The sequence below is a fragment of the Caenorhabditis remanei genome, chromosome I (genome assembly GCF_010183535.1).
Source record: "Caenorhabditis remanei strain PX506 chromosome I, whole genome shotgun sequence".
In the NCBI taxonomy this organism is placed as follows: Eukaryota; Metazoa; Nematoda; class Chromadorea; order Rhabditida; family Rhabditidae; genus Caenorhabditis; species Caenorhabditis remanei.
This window is the reverse complement of record NC_071328.1, coordinates 4,944,238-4,969,220: the sequence shown is the minus strand read 5'-3', so window position 1 is coordinate 4,969,220 and position 24,983 is coordinate 4,944,238. Positions and strand designations below refer to the sequence as shown.

Genomic DNA, 24,983 nt, shown 5'->3' with positions numbered 1-24,983 from the left:
AAACAATAAAAATAAATGAAATTGTTTAACCGGGCGCGAAGTAGATATAATAAGTGAAATATTTTAAGCGTAGAGCAAAAAAATTCGAAAAGAAAAAACAAAAAAGCGGCAGGGGGCAAGTGTAAAATTTGATATAACTGTGAATAGGGAAATTCTATTTGTATTTCAAAAAAAGGAGAAAAAACAGTTAAAATCGAGTAACACGAGACGTCGGACTAGTATCATCACTATGACGGTCTATATGGACACGAAGAATCGCTTCCGGTCGTATTGGAGTCAATCCGACTGGACGAGGCGGTGGAATGGGTCGATCGTCTCCGCGGACAGTGTTACTTCGACGAGCAGGTGTTGGGCGGTACGGAGTTTCGAAAGTGGTGGAGGACTGGAAATTTTGGATTTTTTTCAAATGTATTAGCATCCCACCTTCTCTTACAACCGCGCTCTACGGCAAACGAGAGATCGGCGAGAGACGCAGTTTTTTCTCGCGCCGACTCAGATTTTCACCGTTTTTGACCTTTTTTCGCTGTTTTTCATAATAATTTACAAAAAAATTTAAAAGTAGCGAAAATAGGTGAAAAACTGTGAACATCTGTGTCGGCGTGAGAAAAAACTCTGCGTCTCTCGCCGATACTCTCTCGTTTGCGGTAGAGCGCAGTTGTAAGAACTGTGCTGAGCTAATATAGGATTTCAACGCCTACATTCTCTAAAATCGGTGTCTCAATAGTTCTGGAATGAGGGCGTGTCTCATCGAATGCGTATTTCGAGAATCCGACGATTTGTTCTTTTGGTCGCATTGAGATAACTGGAGATTCTGATCCAATGGTGGCGGCTATTCTTCTATTTCGTTTTTCGAGTGTCGATTGGTCGAATATCGATTCGGTTGTGGTGTTGTTATGGACCGGCTGAAAATGGTTGAGTTTGTGAGGGGGATATTGGATGAGAATGAACAAAAAATTAAAATATCAGAATTGAAAAAGTATTTAGAATATCTGATGGGAACGTGATATATTCGGCCGAAATTCAGCGAGAAAAAAGGTATTTTCAGAATCTGAAAGCCATAGTTGAATCAGGATTATAAGTCCCAAAAGAATTCAACTTTTTCGAAATTTGTGGTGAGAAGAATTCCTCCAAAACTAGAGCTACAACACTTCGCAACAAAAAGAATATTCCTCCATCCGAAATATTACAAAATTCTGAAACCTGAAGTGTCGCGGTGCCAACTAACTGAATTTGCAATGAAAATATGAACCTTTTTGTTGAAAACTGCAATTTTCTTTAAAATTTGAAGACAATTTACTTGAATTTGCACCCCGATTCGAAATTTCAGACTTATGTCATTTTTTTTTAAATAAAAAACTCAGAAAAGCGTTGAAAAAACAGGGAAAATCGAAATCGGTCGTACCATTTTCGAGTGTTTTTAGGTAAACAAATCTTTCTGTAAAATCAAAATTTCGAAATTTTCAGTGAAAAATAGAAATTATCTAACAATTTTTGGACAATTTTGATCTAACCCTAATTCTTTCAATCATCTAATTACCGTATTCGCGAATGACATCGAATTGAACGTCGAATTGAACGAGATCGAATCGAAATCATCATTTCTTCCGTTGATTTCCGAATCATTCAAATCAATAATCGGTCTCGAAATCTCCGGAATCGAGTAGGGATAAGCAGATGAGTATTCGTCTGGCAACTCGACATGTCTCCTCCATTCCGAACTTTTCCATTTCTTCGCCAATTCAATCATTTTCTCATCGAGTGCCAACTCATCCGACAGTTTTCCTGAATTCCGACCGTTCGCTGGGAGAATCCATCGAAGATAACACTCTGACCACAGGTGAATATCACAGAATGCAGTCGGCGGTCGAATGAATTCACATTGAAGAAATTTTGAGTGAGGGGACACTGGTTGGTCTGGAAACAAGAGAGATTTATAAAGAGTTTTCCCTCTGAAAATCCCTTACTTTTCTTAATGGATTCCATGAAAAGAACCGAATCATGCCAGATATTTCCGAACATTTTCGAATAACTCTTTTCATAATATCGATCCAGTGGAAATGGTCCTCCACCAACTCTTGCAACGAGTTGCTCTTCCAAATTGTTACATGTCATCGATGGAACCATTCCGGTCAGTGAGAGATCCCAAAGGGAAATCAGAACGTGAGGGGAGAAGGTGAATCTGGAAAACGGGGAAGAATACTATGACATTTAAGGAAAAACAACAGCCAATTTCAGGCTGAAATTAGAGTTTTTACTGTTGCAAAAAGAGATTTTTTGAAAATTGTATTAAATTAGTATCTGGTAAAAAGTTTGAGTCAGAAGAATATGCGGCAGTATTGCAGAAAGTGGGCGGGGCCTAATTAATGTTATTTTTCTATTCGAACAGTTATAGACTTCTTTTAAAGGCGGGGTTTGGCCAGCCACGCCCCTTTTTGCGGTTTCGAATATATCGATTTAACCGAAACTCCAAGAAAAACGAGCTGTTCAGAATTCTACAATAATTAAAAATGGGCGGAGTCTAACGGAAATTCGAAATAACATTGTCCAAAATCGTATTTTTCTTGAAAAAAGTAAGCGGGAAGATATCTAAAGTGGGCGGAGCCTGAGGAAATCGTACAGTAGAGAGATTTTGGACAGCAAATTTTGAATTGATAGTGAAAAAGAATGCTGAAGTTGGCGGAGCATAATTGAAGTGGGCGGAGCATAATGGAAGACTGGTATGATAGAGATGATGCGATTAAAACACATCATTCCAACAACTACTCACTCAAATGTATAAATTCTGTGTAATTGTGCAATACAATCCAAGAAAAGAAGCCACGTCGGCATCACATCTGTCTTCGAAGACGGCGTCTTCGTCTGTGCTTTTCCACGTCGAGACGTGTCGTCATCTCTTCCGAGAAGTCGTTCGCCAAATGGATGGCCGAGAGCGATCCACATCTTTTCGATAAGTTGTTGGAGACCTGGAATATGATGAGGTGAGAAAGCTCCGCCCATTTTTGCAAAGACAGGGCGCAGTGTCTTACCTGTAGTGGTTCTGTAGAATGGATCACAACAAATTTGAGTGAGAGACGCAACGACGATCGAAAGATCTTTTCCTTCTTCTTCTGAAATTTTCATTTTGTTTATTAGCTTGGCACAGTTCTTACAACTGCGCTCCACCAAAATCATATTGAGAAAATGTCTCTTTTTCTCAGAGCCTCTCCATTCGAATACAATTTTTTTTGGTTGCGGTAGAGCGCGGTTGTAAGAACTGTGCTGATCTAATAGCTGGGTTAAAATTTTGATTTTTGGTGTGAGAAATGGCTCCAAAAAATCTAAAATTATCTTTACCCCATGACAACAAACCTTGCAAAATCACCGATCGATCCCTATCGACAACCCATCGAACCGTCTCATAAGTGATTTGAAGACACGATTTGACGAGATGTAACCATCCGGTTCGGTGAACTTTCGTATTCCAATTACTCTGTCTTGACACGTATTGCTCATAGGAATCTGGAATAATTGAATTTTGATTAGGAAATAGAACTATCTGAATAGTTACAATTTGCCAAACGCTAATTTTCCACAAATTGACCAATTTCAGTTCAAAACACTGAAAAAGTGCATCATAAACCAATTGCTAGCATTTTTCAGTCAAAATTGGTGAATTTACAAATAAATCTAGTGAATTTCATCTAAATATACTGAAAAACAACCAGAGAAACTCTTTCTTCCACCGAAAAATCAATTTGAAAAAGTAAAAAAAAGTTATTGCCCCGGGCGGGATTCGAACCCGCGATTGGTTTTCACCAATGAGATCATAAGTCTCACGCCTTTGACCGCTCGGCCACCGGGGCAGATATTCTGAAAAATGGGAAACTGGGTCAAAAGACCGCAATTGGCCGTGGGAAGTGGGTCCGTGGGATGATTTGATGAGGGGAATACGGTGGGAATGGTAGTTTTGTCACTGGGACATTCATATTGATCCCTATGATCCTCTTCCTTTTCAGTATTAATGGAAGTCGGTTCCTGGGATTGAAAACGAGATTTTTGATAAAAACATCTAAATTTAACAGGACGTTTACAGTCCTATTTCAGACATTTTAAATTAGAAAACGGCGGTTAAAACGGGGGTACAAAAGTAATTAAAAGCGACATTTTCAACTAGTTGTGATCGAAAAATACTCAGAATTGACATTTTCGACTATTTTTGATTGAAATTTTCGAATTTCTACTATTTCTAAAAAAAAACCCTTTTGAACATTTTCGAATTTCAGCTATTTGTTGAAATTCTTCTGAAAATTTTGAATGTTTTTGAAAATTTCCGCCAAATATCATCCTTACCAATCGCACATAAATTCAGCAAATTATCAAAAGCCTTCCCAACATTCGATACAAATTCCGAGTCCAATTTAATGATATGCGGTTTCTCTTTCTCTAAATGACACCTCGAAATGCTTTCTTGTACTCTGAAATTCACATTTTTTAAACAAATAGTTAGGAAATTCTTTATTTCCAATTACTTTGCCGAAATTTCAGGCGTCGCCACATTATTCTCGTGATCCGCCGAAATAAAAAGCGACGAATTTCCATTTGCTCTAGACCAAACCCAAATCGGAAATCGGCCTTGTTTGTAGTGTTGAAGTTGTCGTTCAATGTCATTTCGAGCCAAGAAATTGGAGACCACCACGTACATTGGATATCTGGAAATTGAGTGATGAGGTCAGCCTGCTGAGAAGAAATTATTTTGCTGTAAAAATCACATTTTGTCGGTAAAAATTACTTTTTCTTCAATTATTGCAAATTTCCAACTTTAAAGGCGCATATCTCAAAAGTGGGCGGAGCTATCGAAAAGTTGTCAACTACAAAAATGGAGAACTAGGTTTGATCTACAAAATAAGTGTAAATTAAAAAAAATTATTTAAAACGGTAGTCATGACTTGATCTCAATGTTAGTTAGCCGATCTCAACCGATCTCGATTCAGTTCCGCTTCAAAACCATCCCGCATTAGAAATATTTTTAAATTTTCCTCTATCTTTCTCATTTTACCCTTGAGCCGCATAATTGAATCCTTCCTTATGGAGTGCCAGAATATTCCAATTCGACGATGAATCTGTTTTCTGTTGGCATCTTTGGAGTTCAGCATGCCACGCGTCGTAGCCGTTGTAGGGGACTGGAAATTATTAGTTTTGGGTTTATTTATTAGATTAAGAGGTAAAAAATTCAAATTACAATCTTTTGGAGAGGAAAATTTAAGAGGGATTCCGGAAATCTGGGAAAATGTTTCAAAAAATAAAATAAAATTCGAAAATCACTGAAATACATCCGAAATTCAAAGTTTGATCTCTAAAACCCAGAAAAATTCCAGAAGTGGCCAATGTTGGCCGAACTTTTCTTTTGAGTTTTCTACGGGAATTTTTCTCAAATTTTTGATAAATTTTCAAACTTTTGACCGAATGAACCGAAAAATTCGAAAAAAACATTCAAGAAAACTGTCTGAAAAAATGAGTTTTTCGGAGGCAAAATCTTCAATTTGTATGCAAACTGTAAGTATTTTAAGGAAAGACTCCAAACGAAACATGCTTTTGAGGACAAAATTGGGAAAAATTCCAGAAAAAATCGAAAAATACTATTTTTGTCACTTGATTTTTGATAATTTCAGGAGAAATTTCCAAAAGTTTTTGAACGGTTTTTTTTCGAAAACTATTCGAAAATATTTCGTTAATAATGTTTTTAGAGTAGTTCGGCCACCACCGACCATTTTGGAATTTTGAGCATTATTCGGACTGAAATTTCGCGTTTGGGTATATTTTCAGAGTTTTTGAATACTAGGAATGTGCATAACTAAACTTTAAATATATTTTCAGATTACCAAAATCCTCACAATTTGCTGATGACGACTACAATTCTTTTAATACAAAAACAACAAAAAACAATAAAAATCCCTCCAATTTTCATAGAATTTCCATTCAAATCTTCTCTAAATTCTCATACTTTTCGCCTTCTGTCCCCGGTCTTCCATCGCGGCTCCAACTTGAGTCATCTTCTCGATGGGTCCACTTTTGGAGAAGAATAAAATCTGATTTGCGAGATGAGTTCCATTTTGAGATCGCCGCAAATCGATAGTCACAACTCTCATATCTTTTAGTATTAATCGAATCACCGATACCGTTTCCATACTCGACAAATTGTACTCTATTCGGTGGAATTTATCCGGTTTCCCCTTGTTGCTTCCTGTAAAAAATTGGGTATAATCGGGGGGAAAAGAAGGTAGAAAATGCGCTCTATTGAACATTATTTCAATACAGCGCAATTGCTAAAAGTACCATTTACCTTTCACCATCGCCACTTCAATTTTGGCGATCGCAGTGAGAGGAACATCGTAGAAATCGTCGAAAAACTTGGATCGTTGAGGAACATCTCGCTGAAAATTTGATCGGTTAGGGGGCGGAGTCGAGTGGGCGGAGCTTGTTACTCACCTCTTTCGAAACAATCGGAATAAATCTGAGTCGAACCTTTGTACATATCACTTGTCCCTGTTCTGATTCACCGAATTGCATTGAGAAAGACACGTCATCGCACGAGGAACTCACGATTTCGTCTAGAAATTTGGAGATTTTTTGATGGAATTGGAGGTTTTTTTGAGAATTTTTCAATATTGGTTTTTAGAGAAATTTAGAGAATTCACAAAAAACGCTCACAAAGATCCCGCCCACCTTTCTCAATACAAATTTCGGATTTGCTGAAAGTGGGCGGAGCTACTCATAGTTTTTCACCAAAGGTGGGCGGAATTTGCCCAAAAAATGACAAAAAGTGGGCGGGGCTTAGCCAAAAATGACCAAAAAAGTGGGCGGAGCCTATTTTCCGTCTCAGAAAGCCGTTTTTGACGGTTTTTAGAGAATTTCTCAGTATTCAAATCACAAACTTCAATACACTAATAGTAAGAAATTACGAAAAATTGGATGCATTTCTTTATGCTGCGTCCAAAGTAACTTTTTCGCGGAAAATCCGCGCGGAAAAAGTGTCCAAAGTAGCCATTTCTTTTCCGCGTTTTCCTCTGCGCCTTTAAGCTAATCGCGGTGAGACCAGCTCACTTTTTTGGAGGGAATTCAAAAAAAAATTTTAATTTCGAAAATTTAACTTTCCCTCCTAAAAAATGAGCTGGTCTCGCCGCGATTAGCTTAAAGGCGCAGAGGAAAACGCGGAAAAGAAATGGCTACTTTGGACACCTTTTCCGCGCGGATTTTCCGCGGAAAAGTTACTTTGGACGCAGCATTAGATTTTTGTCCGAAAATCTGTCATTTTTTGTTATTTTTCCTAAGTTTCTTCAAAAGAAAATTCCGGTGTTTTCGAATTTTTTTTTGAAAATCAACAGAAAATTGACCTGAAAAGTATAATTTTTAGCGAAAAACCCAGTTTTTCGCAAAAATCTTATGTTTAAATACTAATATTCTTCTTCAAAAACTCACTCATTAACAATTCAATCGTATTTTTTTCGACGGCGCCGCATTCTGACGTTGACGCCACTGGAATTTGGTTTGTGGCGGCTACGTGAGGCTGGAAATTTTCAATTTAAAAAGTTTAAGAGCTTTTAATACTGCAAAAATGTTAATTTTCTCATTTTTCGGCAGAAAAAATTACGAAAAAACAGTAAAATTAATTTTTTTTGCATGACAGAAATTTTTGGTGTCGATTTACGGGGTAATGTGTAGATTTACGAGACTCTTTAAGTTAATTTAAAAAATTACCTTTTCGACATAATCCACGAAACTTGTGAAACTCGACATTAGCACATCTTCAAATATTTATTTCTTTAATTCTCTCTTCGAAAATCGAAAAAAATCTGAAAAATTCCGGTAAAAAGTGACTACAAACACACACAATTTCCGTCTGAAACTCAAAATAAATTCGATTTATTTCATAATTTATCATCGATTTTGAAGCACATCGAGTAATTATTATGCATATAAAAATATTACAAATTGTCAGAAAACATAGGCGATTTTTTTGAGAAGAGGAGGGGAAAGAATTGAGCATTGTTCGTTTAAAAAAGTGAAAATTGATAAAAATTGAGGGAAAATGCGGGGAAAAATAGAATTTCTGGATGGGAAGAACCGTTTAGAATTGGGGAGTTTTATGTATATACCTTCTTTTTTTGATTCCTAGAAAAGTTTGCAATGAAAAAATTATTAAAAGAATATAAAAATATGACAAATTCAACGATGAAAACAGGTGGATAGAAAACAGAAAATCGATTGAAAAATATATAAAAATGGACTAGAATTTTGTGGATTTTTGTATTTTCTTCTCGGTGGATGGGGAGTGATTTCGTCATACTGCATTCCGTATTGCTGTCAATTTTTGGAGAACCTGAAATGAGTATAGTGAGGAAATGGATCATAGGGAGAGGTGAGGTATATCTGTTTAGACAGCTGAATATTGTAGAGAGAGAGAGAGAGAGACAGAGAGAAAAGGACACAATGTGTCATCACTTTTCATCTGATTTTTGTTTGGTTTCTGTTCAGGTGTGTACTTTCAGAGGGAAAGTTTGGACTAAATATGACTGAAATGGCTGATTTTTGCACAAATGTCACGGCCCGAGGTTGAAATTCAAAAAAAAGTTCAACTAAAATTTGAATTTTTCCGAAAATGTCGAATTTTTGACAAAATATCATAATTCAATCAAAAGTTGTTTATGCATCAAGAAATTAGATTTTCCAATGTAAAATGTTTAAAAAAGTATTTGACAAGTTTGAATTGTAGGAAGTGAAAAATTCAGATAACGTATTTTTTGTGTAGTTTCAGCCAAAACCAATCGAAATCTTTGGCAAAATAATGAAAATGACAGATTTTGAATTCAAAAAACTGTTAGCTAGAAGATTTCCAGCAGAAAAAATACAGATTTCAAACATGAAAACTCCTAGAATCAATTTTTCAGTAGATTTTAGAAAATGTTTGTGAATTTTTTCTAAAATACGAGGAAAACTATCCAAAAACAGATAGAACATTTGGGAAAATCTGAGAAGAAAATGAGCTGGAATGGAGCATTTTCTCTGTATTTTGATATGGAAATCGAAATAAAAATTGCTCAGGATTCGTTGAAGACTGACGAAATTTGCAAATCCTAGTGATCTATTTAAACATTTGTTTCTAAATCTTGAGAAAGTTACAGCACATGTTTTATTAGCTCGGTCCTACAACTGCGCTCTACCGAAATGCCCTTGAGAAATGTCTCTTTTTCTCTGAGTCCCTCACTTTCGGACACAATTTTCTTCGGTTTCGGTAGAGCGAGGTTATAAGAAGCGTGCCGTGCTAAAATGGTAATAGAAAGAATTCTAACTTCAAATATCCAGAAAAACGAGTTCTACTGATACTAAACAAGAGCCTTCTTTTCTGGTTAAACTATATTTTCTTCCAATTTTCAAAAGCTTTACCTGTCCAAACGAAGGCCTATCCTGTGCTTGCAAAGCCCATGTCTCATTCATAACTCGGAAAACTTCAGGCGGACATCCTTCGGGCGCCTCCATTCGATATCCCTTCTCGATATACCTCACAACGTCTTGGATTGGCTGAAATTAACGGAAATTGAGATTTTCGAGCAATTCTTGGTGTTGTGAGTTTTTGAATTGATGAAAAAATGAGTTTGGGTTGGAGAGAAAGAGAAAAGAAATGTCAAAAACTGAGAATAAGGGGATCTGTTTGGGGGATGATAGAAGAGTGAAGATCACACGGGAAATAGAAAACACACGTGCTTTTGATGATGCAAACGCGCTCGAACTCTAATTTCGATAGAGCGCATTTGCAGAGAAAATGGGGGTAAAGATAGTCATATAGAAGTGGGTTTCGAGAATTCAAATAACGAATACACATACCGAACGACCATCGGCACCCTGAAAAATCATGAAATGCAAAGAGGGACAGGCGGAGAGAAATCCCACGAAAAGAGTACAGTAACCCAGAATAAATGAGACTAGAAGGATGAGATTACGAGCATAATGGGCGGGACCATTTTCAAAAGGAAAAGGACTGAAATAACTCACGATTCGAGGATACGGTACCCGTCCAAACGAGAAAATTTCCCAGAGAAGAATACCGAATGACCAGACGTCGGATTTTGTGGTGAATTGCTGAAAAATTAGGATTTTTGATGTAAATTTCAGCCGAAACAGAGTCAAAATCCCTAAAATTCTTGTACTTACACTATGCCTTAACGCTTCCGGAGCCGTCCATTTGATTGGGAATTTTCCTGACGCCGAGTCATGTGACTGACTGTTCGCTTTCTTCGCCAACCCGAAATCCGAAACTTTCGCCACTAAATCCTCATCGAGCAGCACGTTTCGAGCGGCCAGATCACGATGGACGATTTGTTTTGATTCGAGATAACACATTCCTTGGCAAATGTCACTGAAAAATGGGGGAAATTTATTGATTTTTGAGGACTTTTAAAGAAATTTGGTGCTTTTTTGGAAAGTTTTTAGTAAAAAGTACTGTAGAATTACTCGAAATTCGCTCCATCGACAATTTATCAATTGACATTACAGATTTCAAAATATTTTTGTGATCCTTCAGTAGTTTTCTGGAATTTTGTGTGACGAACATTCAAGAAATCGCGTTCTAATGCAATTTTTTTATCCATCTTTTGTGACCGTTACTTATTACCCCGGCACAGTTCTTACAACTGCGCTCCACCGAAATACTCTTGAAAAATGCCTTTTTTCTCTGCGTCTCTCAATTTCGCACACAATTTTCTTCGGTTTCGGTAGAGCGCGGTGGTAAGAAGTGTGCCGTGCTAAACAGTGAAAACGTTCGATTTTTTTTTTAATAAAAAAAAATTATTTAATTATTTTTAGAAAATCTTCAGACTTTTTGAAGAGCTTTCATCTAAATTTAATGAAAAATTGAAGATTTTATTTGAAAATTTGAAAAATTCATGAATTCCGTTTGATGAATGTTAAATTGGTGTTTTCGTATTGAAAATTTGGCGAAAATGTAATTTTTTGATAGAAAATAGTCAAAATAATAAAGACTTGCATTTTCAGTTTATTTAGAACAAAACTATGAGATTATTGATGATAATTATCTCAAAAACCTTATCTTCCAAGATCAAAATTGTGTGCTTTCAAGAATTTTTTCAAATATTAGAGAAATTTACTTCAATCTCCTTAAAAATTTTTTCAGCACAAAAAATAACAAAATCCTCAAATAACTCACATAGCAAACATCATCAACTGCCTCCTTTCCAACGCATGCCTTCCTCGAGATCTCAGCAAATCTATCAGATTTCCATTTGCCATATATTCAGTTATCATATAGACATTCACATCATCGAGCACCACACCAACAAGTGTCACCAGATTCGGATGAGATAGGCCTCTGCAAAGGAATTTCTTTCATTTCTCTGAATTTCGGTAGAGCGCAGTTGCTAAAATAACTTACACCATGAACTTGGCCTCATCTAACAATGAATCCAACATTCCATTTCCATGTCGTTTCGATACTTTCAATGCAACTTTCCTTCCTTTATACGTTCCCAATCGTACATCTCCAAACTCTCCGTGTCCAATTGTGTCTCCAACATCAATATCATTCGAAGGAATCACCAGTCCAGCATGTCTGAATACTGATGTTCTATCCTCTAAATCAACTGTTGATGAGGATCCATAAGAAGACGATCCATTCGAAGAGAACGTCGCAGTTTCACAAATAATTGGAGTGACTAGTCGATGACACAGACCGTCTGCGTCTCGTTTGTAGTGCTGGAATAAAGAAGGGAATTTAGAATTTTTTCAGATTTTATAGGGTTTGTTCTCAATGTTGAATGCATAAAATGAAGTATTCACTCCCTAAGAAGTATGATTCTGGGGCAAAAAATAGCAAAATATTATTCTAAAATGATATAATACAGTAATTTTCAAGTAGTTTTCGAGCTGAAAATTGAAGCAAGGCGCATTTTTTGTTTCTAAAACCTTCAAAATTCAAAATGTGTAAGAAAAGACCGGCCCGGATTCAAAAGTGGGTTCTCATTTTTTAACAAAATATTTTGAAAATTTTCGAAAATTTAAAGTAAAGTGCTTTATTCATCATACATATCCAGCATTTGATTCAATTTTAAATTTTTGTATAAAACTGTACTTCTTCCAAAAAAATTCCAAAAAATTCGAATTTTCAAAATTTTTTCAAAACGGACCGAGGGCCGGGCTCGGCTACGGCTCTCGAATACCCTTGAAAACTTAAAATTTGTAATTCTGAATGAATAAACGCCCAATTTCTCAATACTTACATACTAATGACCCCCTATTTCCATGTTTCCCTAAAATCTAATCAAATTTTCGTCTGAATAATTCCTTCCCTTCCTCTCCCATTATCGAAAATTCCCAAAATTCCTCTCTCTAAAATCTTCTTAAGTTAGAATTAATTTTTTATCGCTACTTCTCTTCTCAATTCGCTTCCCGTCTTCTCCAGATAGCAACACAACAAGAACGTCGCGACACGAACATATAATTTGATAACTTTCTTATCTACCCTCTCAATCTAATAATACCGGTTTACGATCCGTTTTCTCTCTCCTCGCACATAAAAATATCCAAACGTGACTCACCGAAACCAACTGTGTCAAATTCAAGAAATACTCTTCCTTGTCGCACGTCAGCTGTCCGCCGGACATTTGATAAGTACGATAGTGCTCAACCTTCCCGTGATACGCCATGCATAGTGTGTAGTCGCCGGGGAAGTTGGTGGATTCACGGACGAGAAATGTGCCATCGGGTTTGCCACGTAGCAGTCTGGAAATTCAGTTATAAAGTTGGAAAATCTATGGAAGCTTGTCTGAAAATTGAGTGTTTTCTCTTAAAGATACAGCAAATGAGACAGAAATTTCTCATTTTATGGAAAAATTCATACTTGTCAAGGCCCGGACCGGGCCGGGCTTTATCAATGAAATCAACGCCCAGCCCGGCCCGGCCCGGGTGTTTTGGCGGCAAAGTTAAAATTAAAATTTTTTAATTTTTTTCGCTAAAAAGTCAACTTTTCGACTATCATTCAAAAATGGTCACATTTTCGATGAAAAATTGAAAAAATTTGGATTTTTTTTTTTGAAGCTGGCTGATTTTCACATCTTCACTTGAGAAAATTGACTTTTCCATGAAAATCTGAATCGATTCATGCAAAAATTTCAAGGAAAACCAAAATCCTCTCGGAAAAAAAATCATATTTGATTCATATCCGGTTAATTTTTAACAGATTTGCACAAAAAGTACCAATTTTGGAAAGAAAAACCCGAAAACAGCTTTTAGTGAATTAAAATTACCAAAAATCCCTTACTTTTCAGCGTGCTCTCTGCTGATATTCGAATGAAACCATGGTTGATTATTTGCAACAATCGAGTGATGAGAAGACGTGCTTGAAGCTGTCGACGCAGCTGCTCCAATATCACAACCACTCGCTCGCATCCGGACAATTCCGTTATCGTACGATTGACTGCTGGAATGAAAAGTTACAGTTTTAAATTTAAAAAACAGGTTTTTTTTAAGAAAAAAGAGAGAAATTGGACGATTTTGACTGAAAATAGATGCATCAATGACAAATTGCCCGTCAGAACAGCCAATTTCGTTCAAAATTTTGTTTCAATTTTTAAAACTGACATTTAAAACTCAAAACGATTTATTTTTGTCAATTCAAGGCTGAAAAACGGTCTAAAATTGACTGAAATTTTCTAACAAAAATTTCATAATATGTACGCGTCACTGGCACGCCAGCTGTTCAAATAATTCAAAAACTCACTTGATTCTAACAACACAATCCGCATGAACCAATCCCTCCTCACCATTTGCATTCCGTGCTCGATACCACGCCGAATCCTGAATATTTATTAATAAAAATCACAAAATAATAAATATTTTTCTCACCGTCGTCGGACCAATTATCCTCACATGTTCATCTTTTCGAAATACATTATCTCGGACTCCAGGTGCATAAAACGATGGAGACGTCGTCCTCGTGACAATAACGTCATTCCCGGGTGACAATAAATCTCGATTCGCATTCAAATTATTCATTCGAGACTGCGATTGAATGGAATTCGACGAGCTCGAGATGGGAATTCCCGTTGGAAAGTGATTGTGATTGTATCCGTTACCGTTGACGTTTCCGCTCATGTCTGAAGTGATTTTTTGGATTTTTTAATATGAAATTTCAAATAAAATGAATAAAAACTCACTTAAAATACCATTCGCAATAAAATCGTTGATTATTCGTTCAATGTCAGCGTTCGATACATGTCTTTTGCTGAAAAATTGGAATTTAAAATTAAAATTGAATAAAAAATAATAATAAATTTCGTTGCGAGACCTTTAAAGGAACATATCGAAATTTGCAAGAGGGTCTCGAAGCGCTTACAGTTTTCTTATATTCTTTCTCTCTGAATTTAAAACAAAATGATTCATTTTTCCATTAAAAAAATTTTTCAACATAAAAAAAGCAAAAAGAAAGCAAAAAAACTCACTTTTTGTTGTCTTCGAATTCGTCAGTGGACGAAAAAGAGCTTGTCGGACTGGTGCTGCTTCCGCCCAAAGAGTGCGAGCGCTGAAATAAAAATATTTAGTAATCAGTAACGAAAAAGCGAAAGATAAGACCTTTTCGATAGAATTTTTCAGAAGTGAGTGAATATTATTATTATTTTTTCGAAAATTACGATGATGCGAACGACTTCGATGATTTGGTAGCATGATTTCAGTGAGAAGAATAAGAAAGTAATAATATTTTTGTATCAGAAGTGAAGAAGCATTCGGGGCGGAGAAATGGGAAAGAAGACAAGTAATTTGAGAGAATCGGGGAGTGGTCAGTTAGTAAAAAGAGATGGGGTCAAATTACGGGCGGTCAAAGTTATTTGTTTCTTTTGAAAATAAAAGTATTTTTGTTTTTAGAATCAAGGTAGCTTTCGCAATTAGCTTTCGGAATTAGGTTTAAATTAGAAATCAATAGGTGTAATTATCGATAATAGCGACACACGGACACCCAATAAAAAAACAATAAAAGTGGCACCATGAAAATAATGAGAAGCCCCCCACTAGCACACGTTGGCGGCGCGGCCATTTCATTTCGAAAAGTCCTCCCAGACGTTTCGATAAAGAGAACAAGTCGGAAGAACAAGGTGATTTGGGGAGACCTCCGAGAGGCATTCGGAGTCTGTTGGTAAGTGGCAGACTAGGCGAGATAGTACTAGCTGCTGTAGGAGACGCAGACGGGAAGAGAGAAGCGTTGCGCGACGAGAGAGCACACGATGCGAGGAGTGTTGTCTGACAGATTACGATGGTGGTGAAGGGAGGGATGTGGAGACGGAGAGAGTTGGAGGGAAAACGAAACGAAGAAAACGCGAACAAATATAAGAAAATCTTTTGGAAGGAAGACGGGAAGAAGGAGGAGGTGAAGGTATTATGCGCACGCGCAACACAGTCCGCATGATTCCGATTTCCTCTTTTGTACATTTTGAAATCTGAGCTCTCTTGTATAGAAGTGGGAGATCGTTTACAAAAGATCAGACACATGTAAAATTCTGATCCAAGTTTTTAGAAAAATATCAGTTTTTCTGATTTTTCTCCAAAAAAGTCAAATTCCGACTTCGGAAGCTGAAAATGAAAAAAAATTGTTTTTTAAAAACTTGTAAAATTTCTAGTTTCAAAACTTGGGTGGGGTCGGAAGTTAGGTTTTTTTGACATTGTTTGCTCAAAAGCTATGAGTTTCCGTGTAAATTTCGTTTCAATTTTTTAAAATGCCACTCAATTTTTCGAAAATTTCCAAAAACCTTTTTAATCGAAAAACCTCGATGTTTTTCTTAAATTTTATCACAAAAATACATCAGAGATCCATGTGGACATCCGGATTTCGACCACACAGACCGACAGACAGTCACTAAAAATGAATAGACAAATCAGAAGTTTCAGTAATCTGAAAATCCAGACTTACTGGGTACACAGACAGACATGGCTGGTTTTTTCCAAATTTTGATTTGAAAAAATTATTTTTTTCTGAAAAAAACTTAAGTATAACCAAAAAGTGGATAACCGGATGTTGAGACACACAGATAGATAAAATTCGGCTTCTACGGACATCTGGACAAACTTCGATACATACAGACACAACTAAAAACGGCCATCCGGACACAAATCGAGATTTCGGTTCAAAAACCAAAAAAAAAGTTGCAACAAGAGAGGAAAAAATAGAAAAAAGAGAGAACAAAGATTTGGAGATACACCCTTCTCTGTGTGAACTCTCTCTCTCCCTCAGAGCTTTTCGGGATTTGTTTGAACATTGTTGTGTTTATCGATTTCGCCAAAACGGATCGATCCTTCGCTTTCTCCCGTTATTTTTCTCTCGAAAGGTGCTATACAAAGATGGAATCGAAACAAGGAACGAGAGGGGAGAAGAAGCGTAGCTGTGTGTGGGAAAAGGAGGTTAAGGATGGATTAGGAAAATGGGCGAAATGAGGATTATGGATGGGTGGTCCAGCGGCGTCGGTGAAGTTGTTGAAAATCTGAAAAAAAAGTTTCCTCACTGTATTGTATAGCTACTTTGCTATACAATCCTTTTCCGGTTCTCATTTATACAATCTCATCATTCTGCCTCCTTGAGGCGTTCAAAAATTGCGTATGACACCCATGTTTCAGGGGTCATCGCGGGCAATTGGGAAAAGTTTTCAACCAGCAATAAACGCACCTCGGCAAAGCCTCATTGGTCACGTTATCGCCCCAGCGCAAAGCTAAACTTGACTTGAAACCGCCTGGTGGTCATTCACCGCGTGTACCGACACTTCCCGGGTTCCGCCCGTTGCTATGCAATGTGTGGGAAGTGGGCGGAGTCTGGGGAGTTCTGGGGGAGGAGGAATTTGGGCTGAAGGGAATATTTTCTGGTCACAAAAAGTTCTGATTTTCAGTTTACAATAGCACATCTATAGAAATAAAACGATGTGTTCTGAATAATTCTATTGAAAAAAATACAGAAACTTTTTTTTCTAAAAAAACAAAATAGCAGAAAAATATGGAAATTTTTGTTCCTGGCAGGTCTTACAATTAGTCTAGAAGGTAGATAAGTGAGGGTTACGGTAGGCCTACTGTAGTTACAGTAACCCAAAAGATTCGTCTTAAGTTACTGTATCAAAACTGAAGGTGCTGTGGTTTGAAGGAAAAAAGAAATTGAAGCTACAGTAGTATCGAAGAAAGTAAAGTAACCCAAACTTTCTACTGTAGGACTACTGTATCTTACTATAAGACTACTGTATCTAGGACTATTGTATCCTAATGTAGCACTACTTTATCCAGTATCTACAGTAGTCCTAGAACTGTTCATTACTTGGCATTTCTCCACACTCGTTTACAAGGTTACTGCAGGGCACGGCTGCTACACTGATAGGCTACTGTATTGACAGTAACCCCACAATTGTTCTTCATAGTTACAGTAGGATTTCAACAGGTACAGTATACTATACATTTGTTCCCCAGATTACAGTAGTGTCAGTAATCTTTTGGAGTTACAGTACGATGCGTCCCGCCCGGGAACAGTACCCTCCGAACTTCATTGACAGAACTACTGTAGCTACAGTATCCCAGTTTCTAGAACTCCGTGTCAATCTATTTTCCAGAATTGTCGTATACTTTATGTTTATGGAAATCGACTGGTAGCCTTCAGAATCTCAATATTTATTTTGTTGATCAAATCGATTAGTGGCATGACCTCCCGATCCTCCACCGTCATTCATCTTCTTTTTCCGTCACAACTGTTTGATTTCTGGTTCCATTTTCTAGACTTTTCATATGAAAAAGGCGGCTCGTGTTCCATTGAACTAATCAAAACTTGATTCAATGGCTTCTTGGTTCTTTATAAGTCTACGGGAAAACATCCTTTCCTGACTTTTTCTTATTATTATGACAACGGCTCAAAAACTTTTATTAATCATCATCATATTATTCACGACATGTTTGGTTTGTTTTTCTGCTCCGATTATTCCAGAAAATTCTCATCTTCTTCTAGATCTTGGCACGATGCCAAGTTCGTCAAACACTGAGAGTTGGTCTACTTTTCGTTAAAAATGTGACAAGTTTGCAAGTCGGAATAGGCTATCGAACGTCTGCTTCGGCGGTACTGGTGACCAGGGATAAGATTAGAGATGAACATTTATTGGATGGTTTCAATTTTGAGTGAGTATTATAGCTATAGAGTTGTGGAAAACGCGCTCTATGGATGGATATCCATAGAGCGCGTTTACTCCTTCTCTACTATCTATTCCAGATTCCATTACGAATTCGACGAATGCAATGAGATCCAAGCCGGCGGGAAAACTGTTGACCTACTCGAAAATCGGAAAGTCGATGTGATTTTCGGACCGACTTGTTCGCGACGTGAGTTTCAGAAAATGGAAATTTTTTTAAAATCAAAAAGCGATTACTGTAGTCCAGATTATTCTATTGTTTCAAACGAAACGCTATTATATACCTTTTTAAGGGATTTTTCACTAGTATGTGGGGGGTTTTTTTGCAAAAAACATGCATATATTACACTTTTGTCCAACACACAAGTTACACTGACAATTTTTCCCTTTTCCATCAACATTTTTACAGTGACCATTTATAAAATAACAGTGACCAATTCATTTGAATTTCAGCCGGAATGATCTCCTCAACTCTCGCGTCGTACTACAATATCCCAATATTCGAATGGGGATTGACATCGGCTCGCCAACTAACCGATATCAATCGATACCCGACATCTCTCCCATTTTCTGTGAATAGTTATAGTCTAGCCATGGCGATCCGTGGAACACTGAAACAGTTCGAGTGGTCGGAGTTTGTTTTTTTGTATTGTAATGATGGAGATGATGAGAAATGTGAATCATTGAAAGATGATATTCAGGTGAGACCACTGAATTGATCTGTGGTGTTGGTTTGATGGGTTGGAAGCCCTTCATTTATTGAACTAGATCAACTGGCGCGCCTGTGGCGCATCTAGTGAAACCCAGAGATATCCCATGTCACCATTTTTTGTAGACTGTTGCCTCCCACCACTCTGATATCACTCTGGCTTACACTACAAGGATCACAAGCAAAAATTTGTCGGATATGAGGACGGCGATCAAGGATATTAAGAAGAGAGGGAGGAGTAAGTTGAAAAGGAGAAAGAGTTTACAAAAAAACATTAGTTGTTATCCATTTACCTTCACAACATTCACAAGTCGCACACACATACAATTGAAATGGGAACATAGTACAAGATTTTACACACGGTTCTAGAACTACAACAGAAGCAAATGTTTTCAAAAAATCTGGCCATGAGTTGACCACAAGAAAAACACAAGTTATCAAAATGGCGTCCACACGCCCACAAGGTCACAACCACAAGCCAGAGTTGCATAGAATTCCGACTTCCGACTTCCGAGCATTTTTCCATTCCGACTTCCGACTCCCGAGTTCCGGATAAGAAATTTTACTCCCGACTTCCGTCATTCCGTAACTTGAATTTGCGAAAAGTACATTTTGTAGAAATACATGGAAAAAATATCTAAAAACAGAAAACAGGCGTTTCTTCAGCCTAATACTGACTTTCCACAGATTTTCGCCAATTTTATGATTTTTCTCTTGGAGTTTTTGAATGTTTGCGAAAAAATCTAATTCCGAGTTCCGACTTCCGGGCTTTTTTCACTTACGACTTCCGAATAAGGAATTTTAGTTCCGAGTTCCGACGTCCGACTTCCGGATAAGAAAAAATCCTCAAATCTACCACAAGATACACACAAACACACACACACACATGCACTCAATACGACATACACGGCGTCCACACTTCCACACGCCTACTGTATCTTCCTCCCAAACTCTTCTCATTTTCCAGTAATCGTCGCTTGCGTGGCTTCTGGAAACGGCTCAAAACGGACATTAATGCAGGCGGCGGCACTCGAAAACGCCAACACAAATGAATATGTTTATATCATGGCGGAGACGAATTCCAGAGGATTCAGTATGTCTCACAGAAAGCACTTTTCATAACATTTTTCTCTGTTTTCAGTTGTTGACGAGCCGGGCGGAAAATCTCATTATTTATGGGAAGGAGTTCTCAATGATGCGGGGAGTTTTACGGTGGAAGAGTCTAGACAATCTATGTCAAATCTCTTGTTTTTGGTGGATGTAAGTAGGCTGGGGCACCTCGGACGTGTTTTCTGTAACTTTCAGAACATGGGAATGAATGACGAAGTGACTCCACAGTATTTGAATTTTTCGAAAAAAGTTATCGAAATGATGAAGGATCCGCCGTTTAATTGTGTGGAGGATTGTGCAGGAGAGGAGTATTCATCGGTGGGTTCGAGGAGTTTTAGGAGATAATAAAAGGCGTCAAAGGCGCACCAGACATAAATAATCGGCTCTATTCCAGTTTAGATGTCCTTTGAAAACTCGGACGTCCCTAAAATCACTTAGACGTTTTTTCAAGACCTAATTTTTTTTCGAGAATTAAAGCGTTCTTTCAGTTGTTCAAACGTCCCAAAAAACGTTTAAACATCCCCATAAAATGTTTAGATGTCCCTTGAAATTCCAAAATATAGTTGTGAATATTTATACGTCCTTTCAACACTAAAAGTCACTGAAAGTGTTCAAGGGACGACTAAATGTTCTTTACCTTTCTGAGCACTTTTGGGACCACAAAAGACGTCGAAATGTTTTAAGGGACGTCCAAGTGTTTTAAGAGACGTTTTCAAAGGACATCTAAACTGGAATAGAGCCAAACAATCAATATATTCCAGGTAGCAAAATATGCTGGCCAGCTAGCCGACGCCTTCTATGCTTACGCTGTCGCCCTTAACAGATCCCTCATAGCAAATCCATCAGCTAACATCAGAAACGGAACTATGATTCTCAGAAATATGGGAATGACATTTGAAGGAGTCGGAGGAGGAGATGTGATGGTTGATCCGGATTCCTCGCGGACTTCCGTCATCACAATGATCGGATTGAACTCATCGAAACTTCCGGAGACATATGGAAGACTGAAAATCAATAATGAATCGATTGAGTTTGAAGTGTTGTATGCAGATGAGAGGTCTGATATCTGGAATGGAAGGGACCGTCCGAAAGTGAAACCGACTTGTGGATTCACTGGCACTCAGTGTCCGCCAAACTTTGTCAGGGATTATTTGGTGTTCGTTGTGTTGGTTGCATTGTTTTTGACTGTGGCGATTGGAGCGGCGACTGGCGGAGTTGTTTATGCGATAAGGTAAAAGCTACTGAAAATTTGTCAATAACTAAAATAATAAATATAAAATTTCCTACATTTTATCAGTTAATCACATTTTGATCCAATAGAAAATTCAAAAGTTATGAGCGTTTGAAGACGCAGAGACATCAAACACTCTCGCTTCTCTGCGTCTCCCATTTTGTCAATAGAGCGCACTTTAACCCGTTTTCATCACAAAACTCCTAATTTTTTCAGGCAAAAACAACGAGAAATCGAACGACAAGATGAGTTATGGCATGTGGATGTCACACACCTTCAATCGATCAATAAAAAAGTTTATTTCTCTAAAAGTTTTTGTTTTTATGTTCTCCATTTCCAGACAAAATCCGAGGCGAGTCAACGTTCATTTGCGAGTGGGCCATCTACATCGACCAAACTGACAATGGAGAGTAGATCAGAAACTTCTCGATTTGTTTTTTATATGTATCATGTGAGATATTTAAACTATGTAGTGTTTTCTGAAAATAACAGAAACTGATTACAGAATGAGATTGTCGCCGCAAACAAACATGACTCAAGAACTCATTTCACGGAGGAAGAGAGATCACAGTTGAGACAGGTTTGTGGCTCCAGTACTCCCAGATTTTGATATTTTTTGAACTGAGAAAGATCTCCATTCTAGTATTCAGCCACTTCCAGCTATTGAGATATGAGCATTTGAAAAGCTACGCTAGTGGGGGAGTGAGAGGAGAGAGCGCAGAGAAGACATACACTCTAGCTTTTCTGCGCCTCTCTCTCTCTCCGCCACCTCTTGATTTCATTGCGTATTCTTAAAGGCGCATACCTATCTCAAAAGCTAGGGGTATCAAGAAATTGAACTGAGCTGAAAATAGCAGCAGGAGTTACGTGCCTACAGTACCTCGGCAACAGTAGCCCGATTCCAGTCGTGACTACAGTAGTCACTCAAGGCTACAGTAACTAAAATAACTGTGCAACACTCAATATATTGTTTCCAAGTTACAGTAATCCCTATTGTGCTCCTACCGTAAGCTTATATCCTACAGTATCATATAAATTTTACAGTAACCAAGAAACCTATGTATAATGACCTACAATGATACAAAAACATTGATTGATACAGTAATCTGAAGAAGCGACAGTAACCGAAAATGCTACAGTATCCCGGAGAGATGTTCCGTAATAGAGCTACCAACTCACAATCCCCAGAAATTGTTTTACATTAGGGAAAAATTTAAGAATTGGAATTCTGAATTTTAGAAAATCATTTGTTCTCTTACAATTCCACGCAATTTTTCTCAGTTTCGATGAAGCGCAATTCTAAAAATCAATAACTGAACCCAAATTTTCAGATGCGAAGTCTCGACCACGACAACCTTAACAAATTCATCGGTCTCTGTCTAAACTCGACTCAGTTGATGTCAATCTGGAAATACTGCTCCCGTGGCTCACTTTCTGACGTCATTGAGAGAAGTTCGATGCAAATGGACAGCTTCTTCATGCTCTCGTTAATCCGTGATATTGCAAATGGACTCGGATTCATTCATTCGTCATTCCTCCTCTTCCATGGATTCTTGACTTCTAAGAAATGCTTGATCGATGATCGTTGGCAGGTCAAAATATCAGATTTTGGAATTCCGATGGTGAGGAATGGAGACAAAGTGAGCAAGGAGGGATTACTGTGGACTGCTCCGGAAGTTTTGAGGAATGAGATGAGTGAGAGAAAACCGGATGGAGATATTTATAGTTTTGGCATCATTTGCTCTGAAATTATCACTCGAACTTCACCATTCGATATGGAGAATCGGAAAGAGAAGGCAGAAGAAATAATCTATCAGTTGAAAAAAGGTGGATTCAATGCGATTCGTCCGATGCTTCTACCAGATGACTCACTTGATATTAATCCAGAATTAACGCATTTAATCAGAGATTGTTGGACTGAAAAACCATCAGAAAGGCCTTCGATTGAACAGATAAAAAGTTTGCTGAAGGGAATGAATGATGGGAAAAAAGGGAATTTGATGGACCATGTCTTCAATATTTTGGAGACTTATGCCTCGAATTTGGAGGGAGAAGTAGAGGAAAGGACGAAGGAATTGGTGGAAGAGAAGAAGAAATCTGATGTCTTGTTGTATCGAATGTTGCCGAGGTTGGTTAGAGAGTGTAGGAGGGAGAGACGCAGAGAAGCGGGAGTGTCTCGTCGTCTGCGTCTCTCCTCCTTAAATAGCATACCTTACCAACTTTGAAGCCCCGTATCTCGAAAGGGTGAATAGCTATCAAAAAGATGTAAACTACAAAAGTAGAGATCTAGATTTGATCTACACAACGGTAATAAATTCAAAAATGTAGATTATGAGAGTAAAAAGATACAAGTTGTCGAAGTTGACAAATATTTTCTTATAACTAATTTTTCTTCAGTTTTCTTCAGGTTTTATGTTGTTTTACTCATCCTTAAAATCCTTCATGACTCTCTTTATCACGAGATCTTTGTTTTGATCAAAAACTATCGTCTTATCACAGTAACATTTTCATTTCAGAGCCATCGCGGAAAAACTGAAATCTGGAATTTCCATAGAACCGGAGACGTTCGAACTCGTCACAATATTCTTCTCCGATGTCGTCCAATTCACAAATCTCGCTGGAAAGTGTACTCCACTTCAAGTTGTTCAATTGCTCAATGATTTGTATACTATTTTTGATAGTATTATAGAGCAACACGATGTTTATAAGGTTTGTGACGAGGGACCGGGACCGGGGGAAGAGGAAAAGCTGGGCCGCCAATTTCAGCCATCTACAGAGAAACATATTTTTGCACGTCACGATTCTTACAACCGCGCTCTACCGAAATCGAAGAAAATTGTGTGCGAAATTGAGAGAATCGGAGAAAAAGAGACATTTTTTAAGGGCATTTCAGTGGAACCCAGTTGTAAGAACTGTGCCGAGCTAATCACACATTAGACATTCCAGAACAAAATTTCAAAGTTGATCAATTTAAAAAATATTTTTTTTAATTTCAGGTTGAAACAATAGGCGATGGTTACCTCTGTGTCTCCGGTTTACCTCACCGGAATGGAAACGAACACATCCGACATATCGCTCGAATGTCGTTAAGATTCTTGTCAAGTCTATCAAAATTTAGAATATCTCACATGCCAAACGAACGGATCAATTTGAGAATTGGCATTCATTGCGGTTGGTTTTATGATGAAAGTGCGCTCTAGTCCAAGTTGAGATGGAGAAAGATCAAGTCTGCTCTCCTCTCGTTATCAATAGAGCATGTTTGCAGGATCCGTCGTCGCTGGAGTCGTTGGTCTCACAATGCCACGTTACTGTCTTTTTGGCGACGCAGTGAACACGGCTAGTCGGATGGAAAGTAATGGAAAACGTAGGTCTAAATTTGACCACTGGATCCCAATTCCCATAAATTTTCAGCAGGACGAATCCACGTGTCATCTGAAGCCAACCGGCTTCTAACTGAAGTCGTTGGAGGATTCAGAACAGAAGAACGAGGAGAAGTGATAATAAAAGGGAAAGGAGTCATGGAGACATATTGGTTGATAGAAGAAAATGGGGGTGCTGAACCAGTGAAATCACTTTTGAAAAGAAGGAGAAAGAGTAGCACGACGGGATCGGAAGCAAGGAGTGTCACTCCTGCATGATTTTTTTCATTGGAAGTTTTGATACAATTAAAATAAACATTTTGAAAACAGTTGGTACAAAAGAAATAATTAAAGAATCGACAAAAACCAAAGAAAGCGAGAAACTCCGA

At 37.7% G+C, this 24,983-nt stretch overlaps 3 protein-coding genes across 3 annotated transcripts; 1 reads left to right on the top strand and 2 right to left on the bottom strand.

Moving 5' to 3' along the window:
* Nucleotides 1-187: 187 nt before the first annotated feature.
* On the bottom strand, nt 188-7,773 carry GCK72_000810 (uncharacterized protein; the record flags this gene model as incomplete). Its single annotated transcript, XM_053722697.1, has 15 exons — nt 188-382; nt 699-902; nt 1,538-1,914; nt 1,965-2,179; nt 2,768-2,963; nt 3,027-3,107; nt 3,349-3,498; nt 4,330-4,454; nt 4,509-4,688; nt 5,036-5,159; nt 5,981-6,220; nt 6,320-6,410; nt 6,466-6,587; nt 7,456-7,543; nt 7,735-7,773. 15 exons carry the CDS (start codon nt 7,771-7,773, stop codon nt 188-190), a joined length of 2,427 nt encoding a protein of 808 aa, XP_053591342.1.
* A 544-nt stretch (nt 7,774-8,317) lies between these two features.
* On the bottom strand, nt 8,318-14,709 carry GCK72_000809 (uncharacterized protein; the record flags this gene model as incomplete). Its single annotated transcript, XM_053722696.1, has 14 exons — nt 8,318-8,356; nt 9,421-9,555; nt 9,859-9,876; nt 10,027-10,113; nt 10,186-10,390; nt 11,198-11,359; nt 11,423-11,742; nt 12,585-12,768; nt 13,307-13,465; nt 13,766-13,842; nt 13,891-14,141; nt 14,202-14,269; nt 14,487-14,566; nt 14,617-14,709. 14 exons carry the CDS (start codon nt 14,707-14,709, stop codon nt 8,318-8,320), a joined length of 1,878 nt encoding a protein of 625 aa, XP_053591341.1.
* Nucleotides 14,710-17,951: 3,242 nt separating this feature from the next.
* GCK72_000808 (uncharacterized protein) lies at nt 17,952-24,873 on the top strand (the record flags this gene model as incomplete). Its single annotated transcript, XM_053722695.1, has 16 exons — nt 17,952-18,025; nt 18,266-18,375; nt 18,639-18,886; nt 19,021-19,132; nt 19,862-19,987; nt 20,036-20,154; nt 20,200-20,322; nt 20,766-21,235; nt 21,452-21,530; nt 21,576-21,686; nt 21,741-21,815; nt 22,567-23,363; nt 23,752-23,944; nt 24,232-24,406; nt 24,501-24,599; nt 24,647-24,873. 16 exons carry the CDS (start codon nt 17,952-17,954, stop codon nt 24,871-24,873), a joined length of 3,138 nt encoding a protein of 1,045 aa, XP_053591340.1.
* Nucleotides 24,874-24,983: the final 110 nt, after the last annotated feature.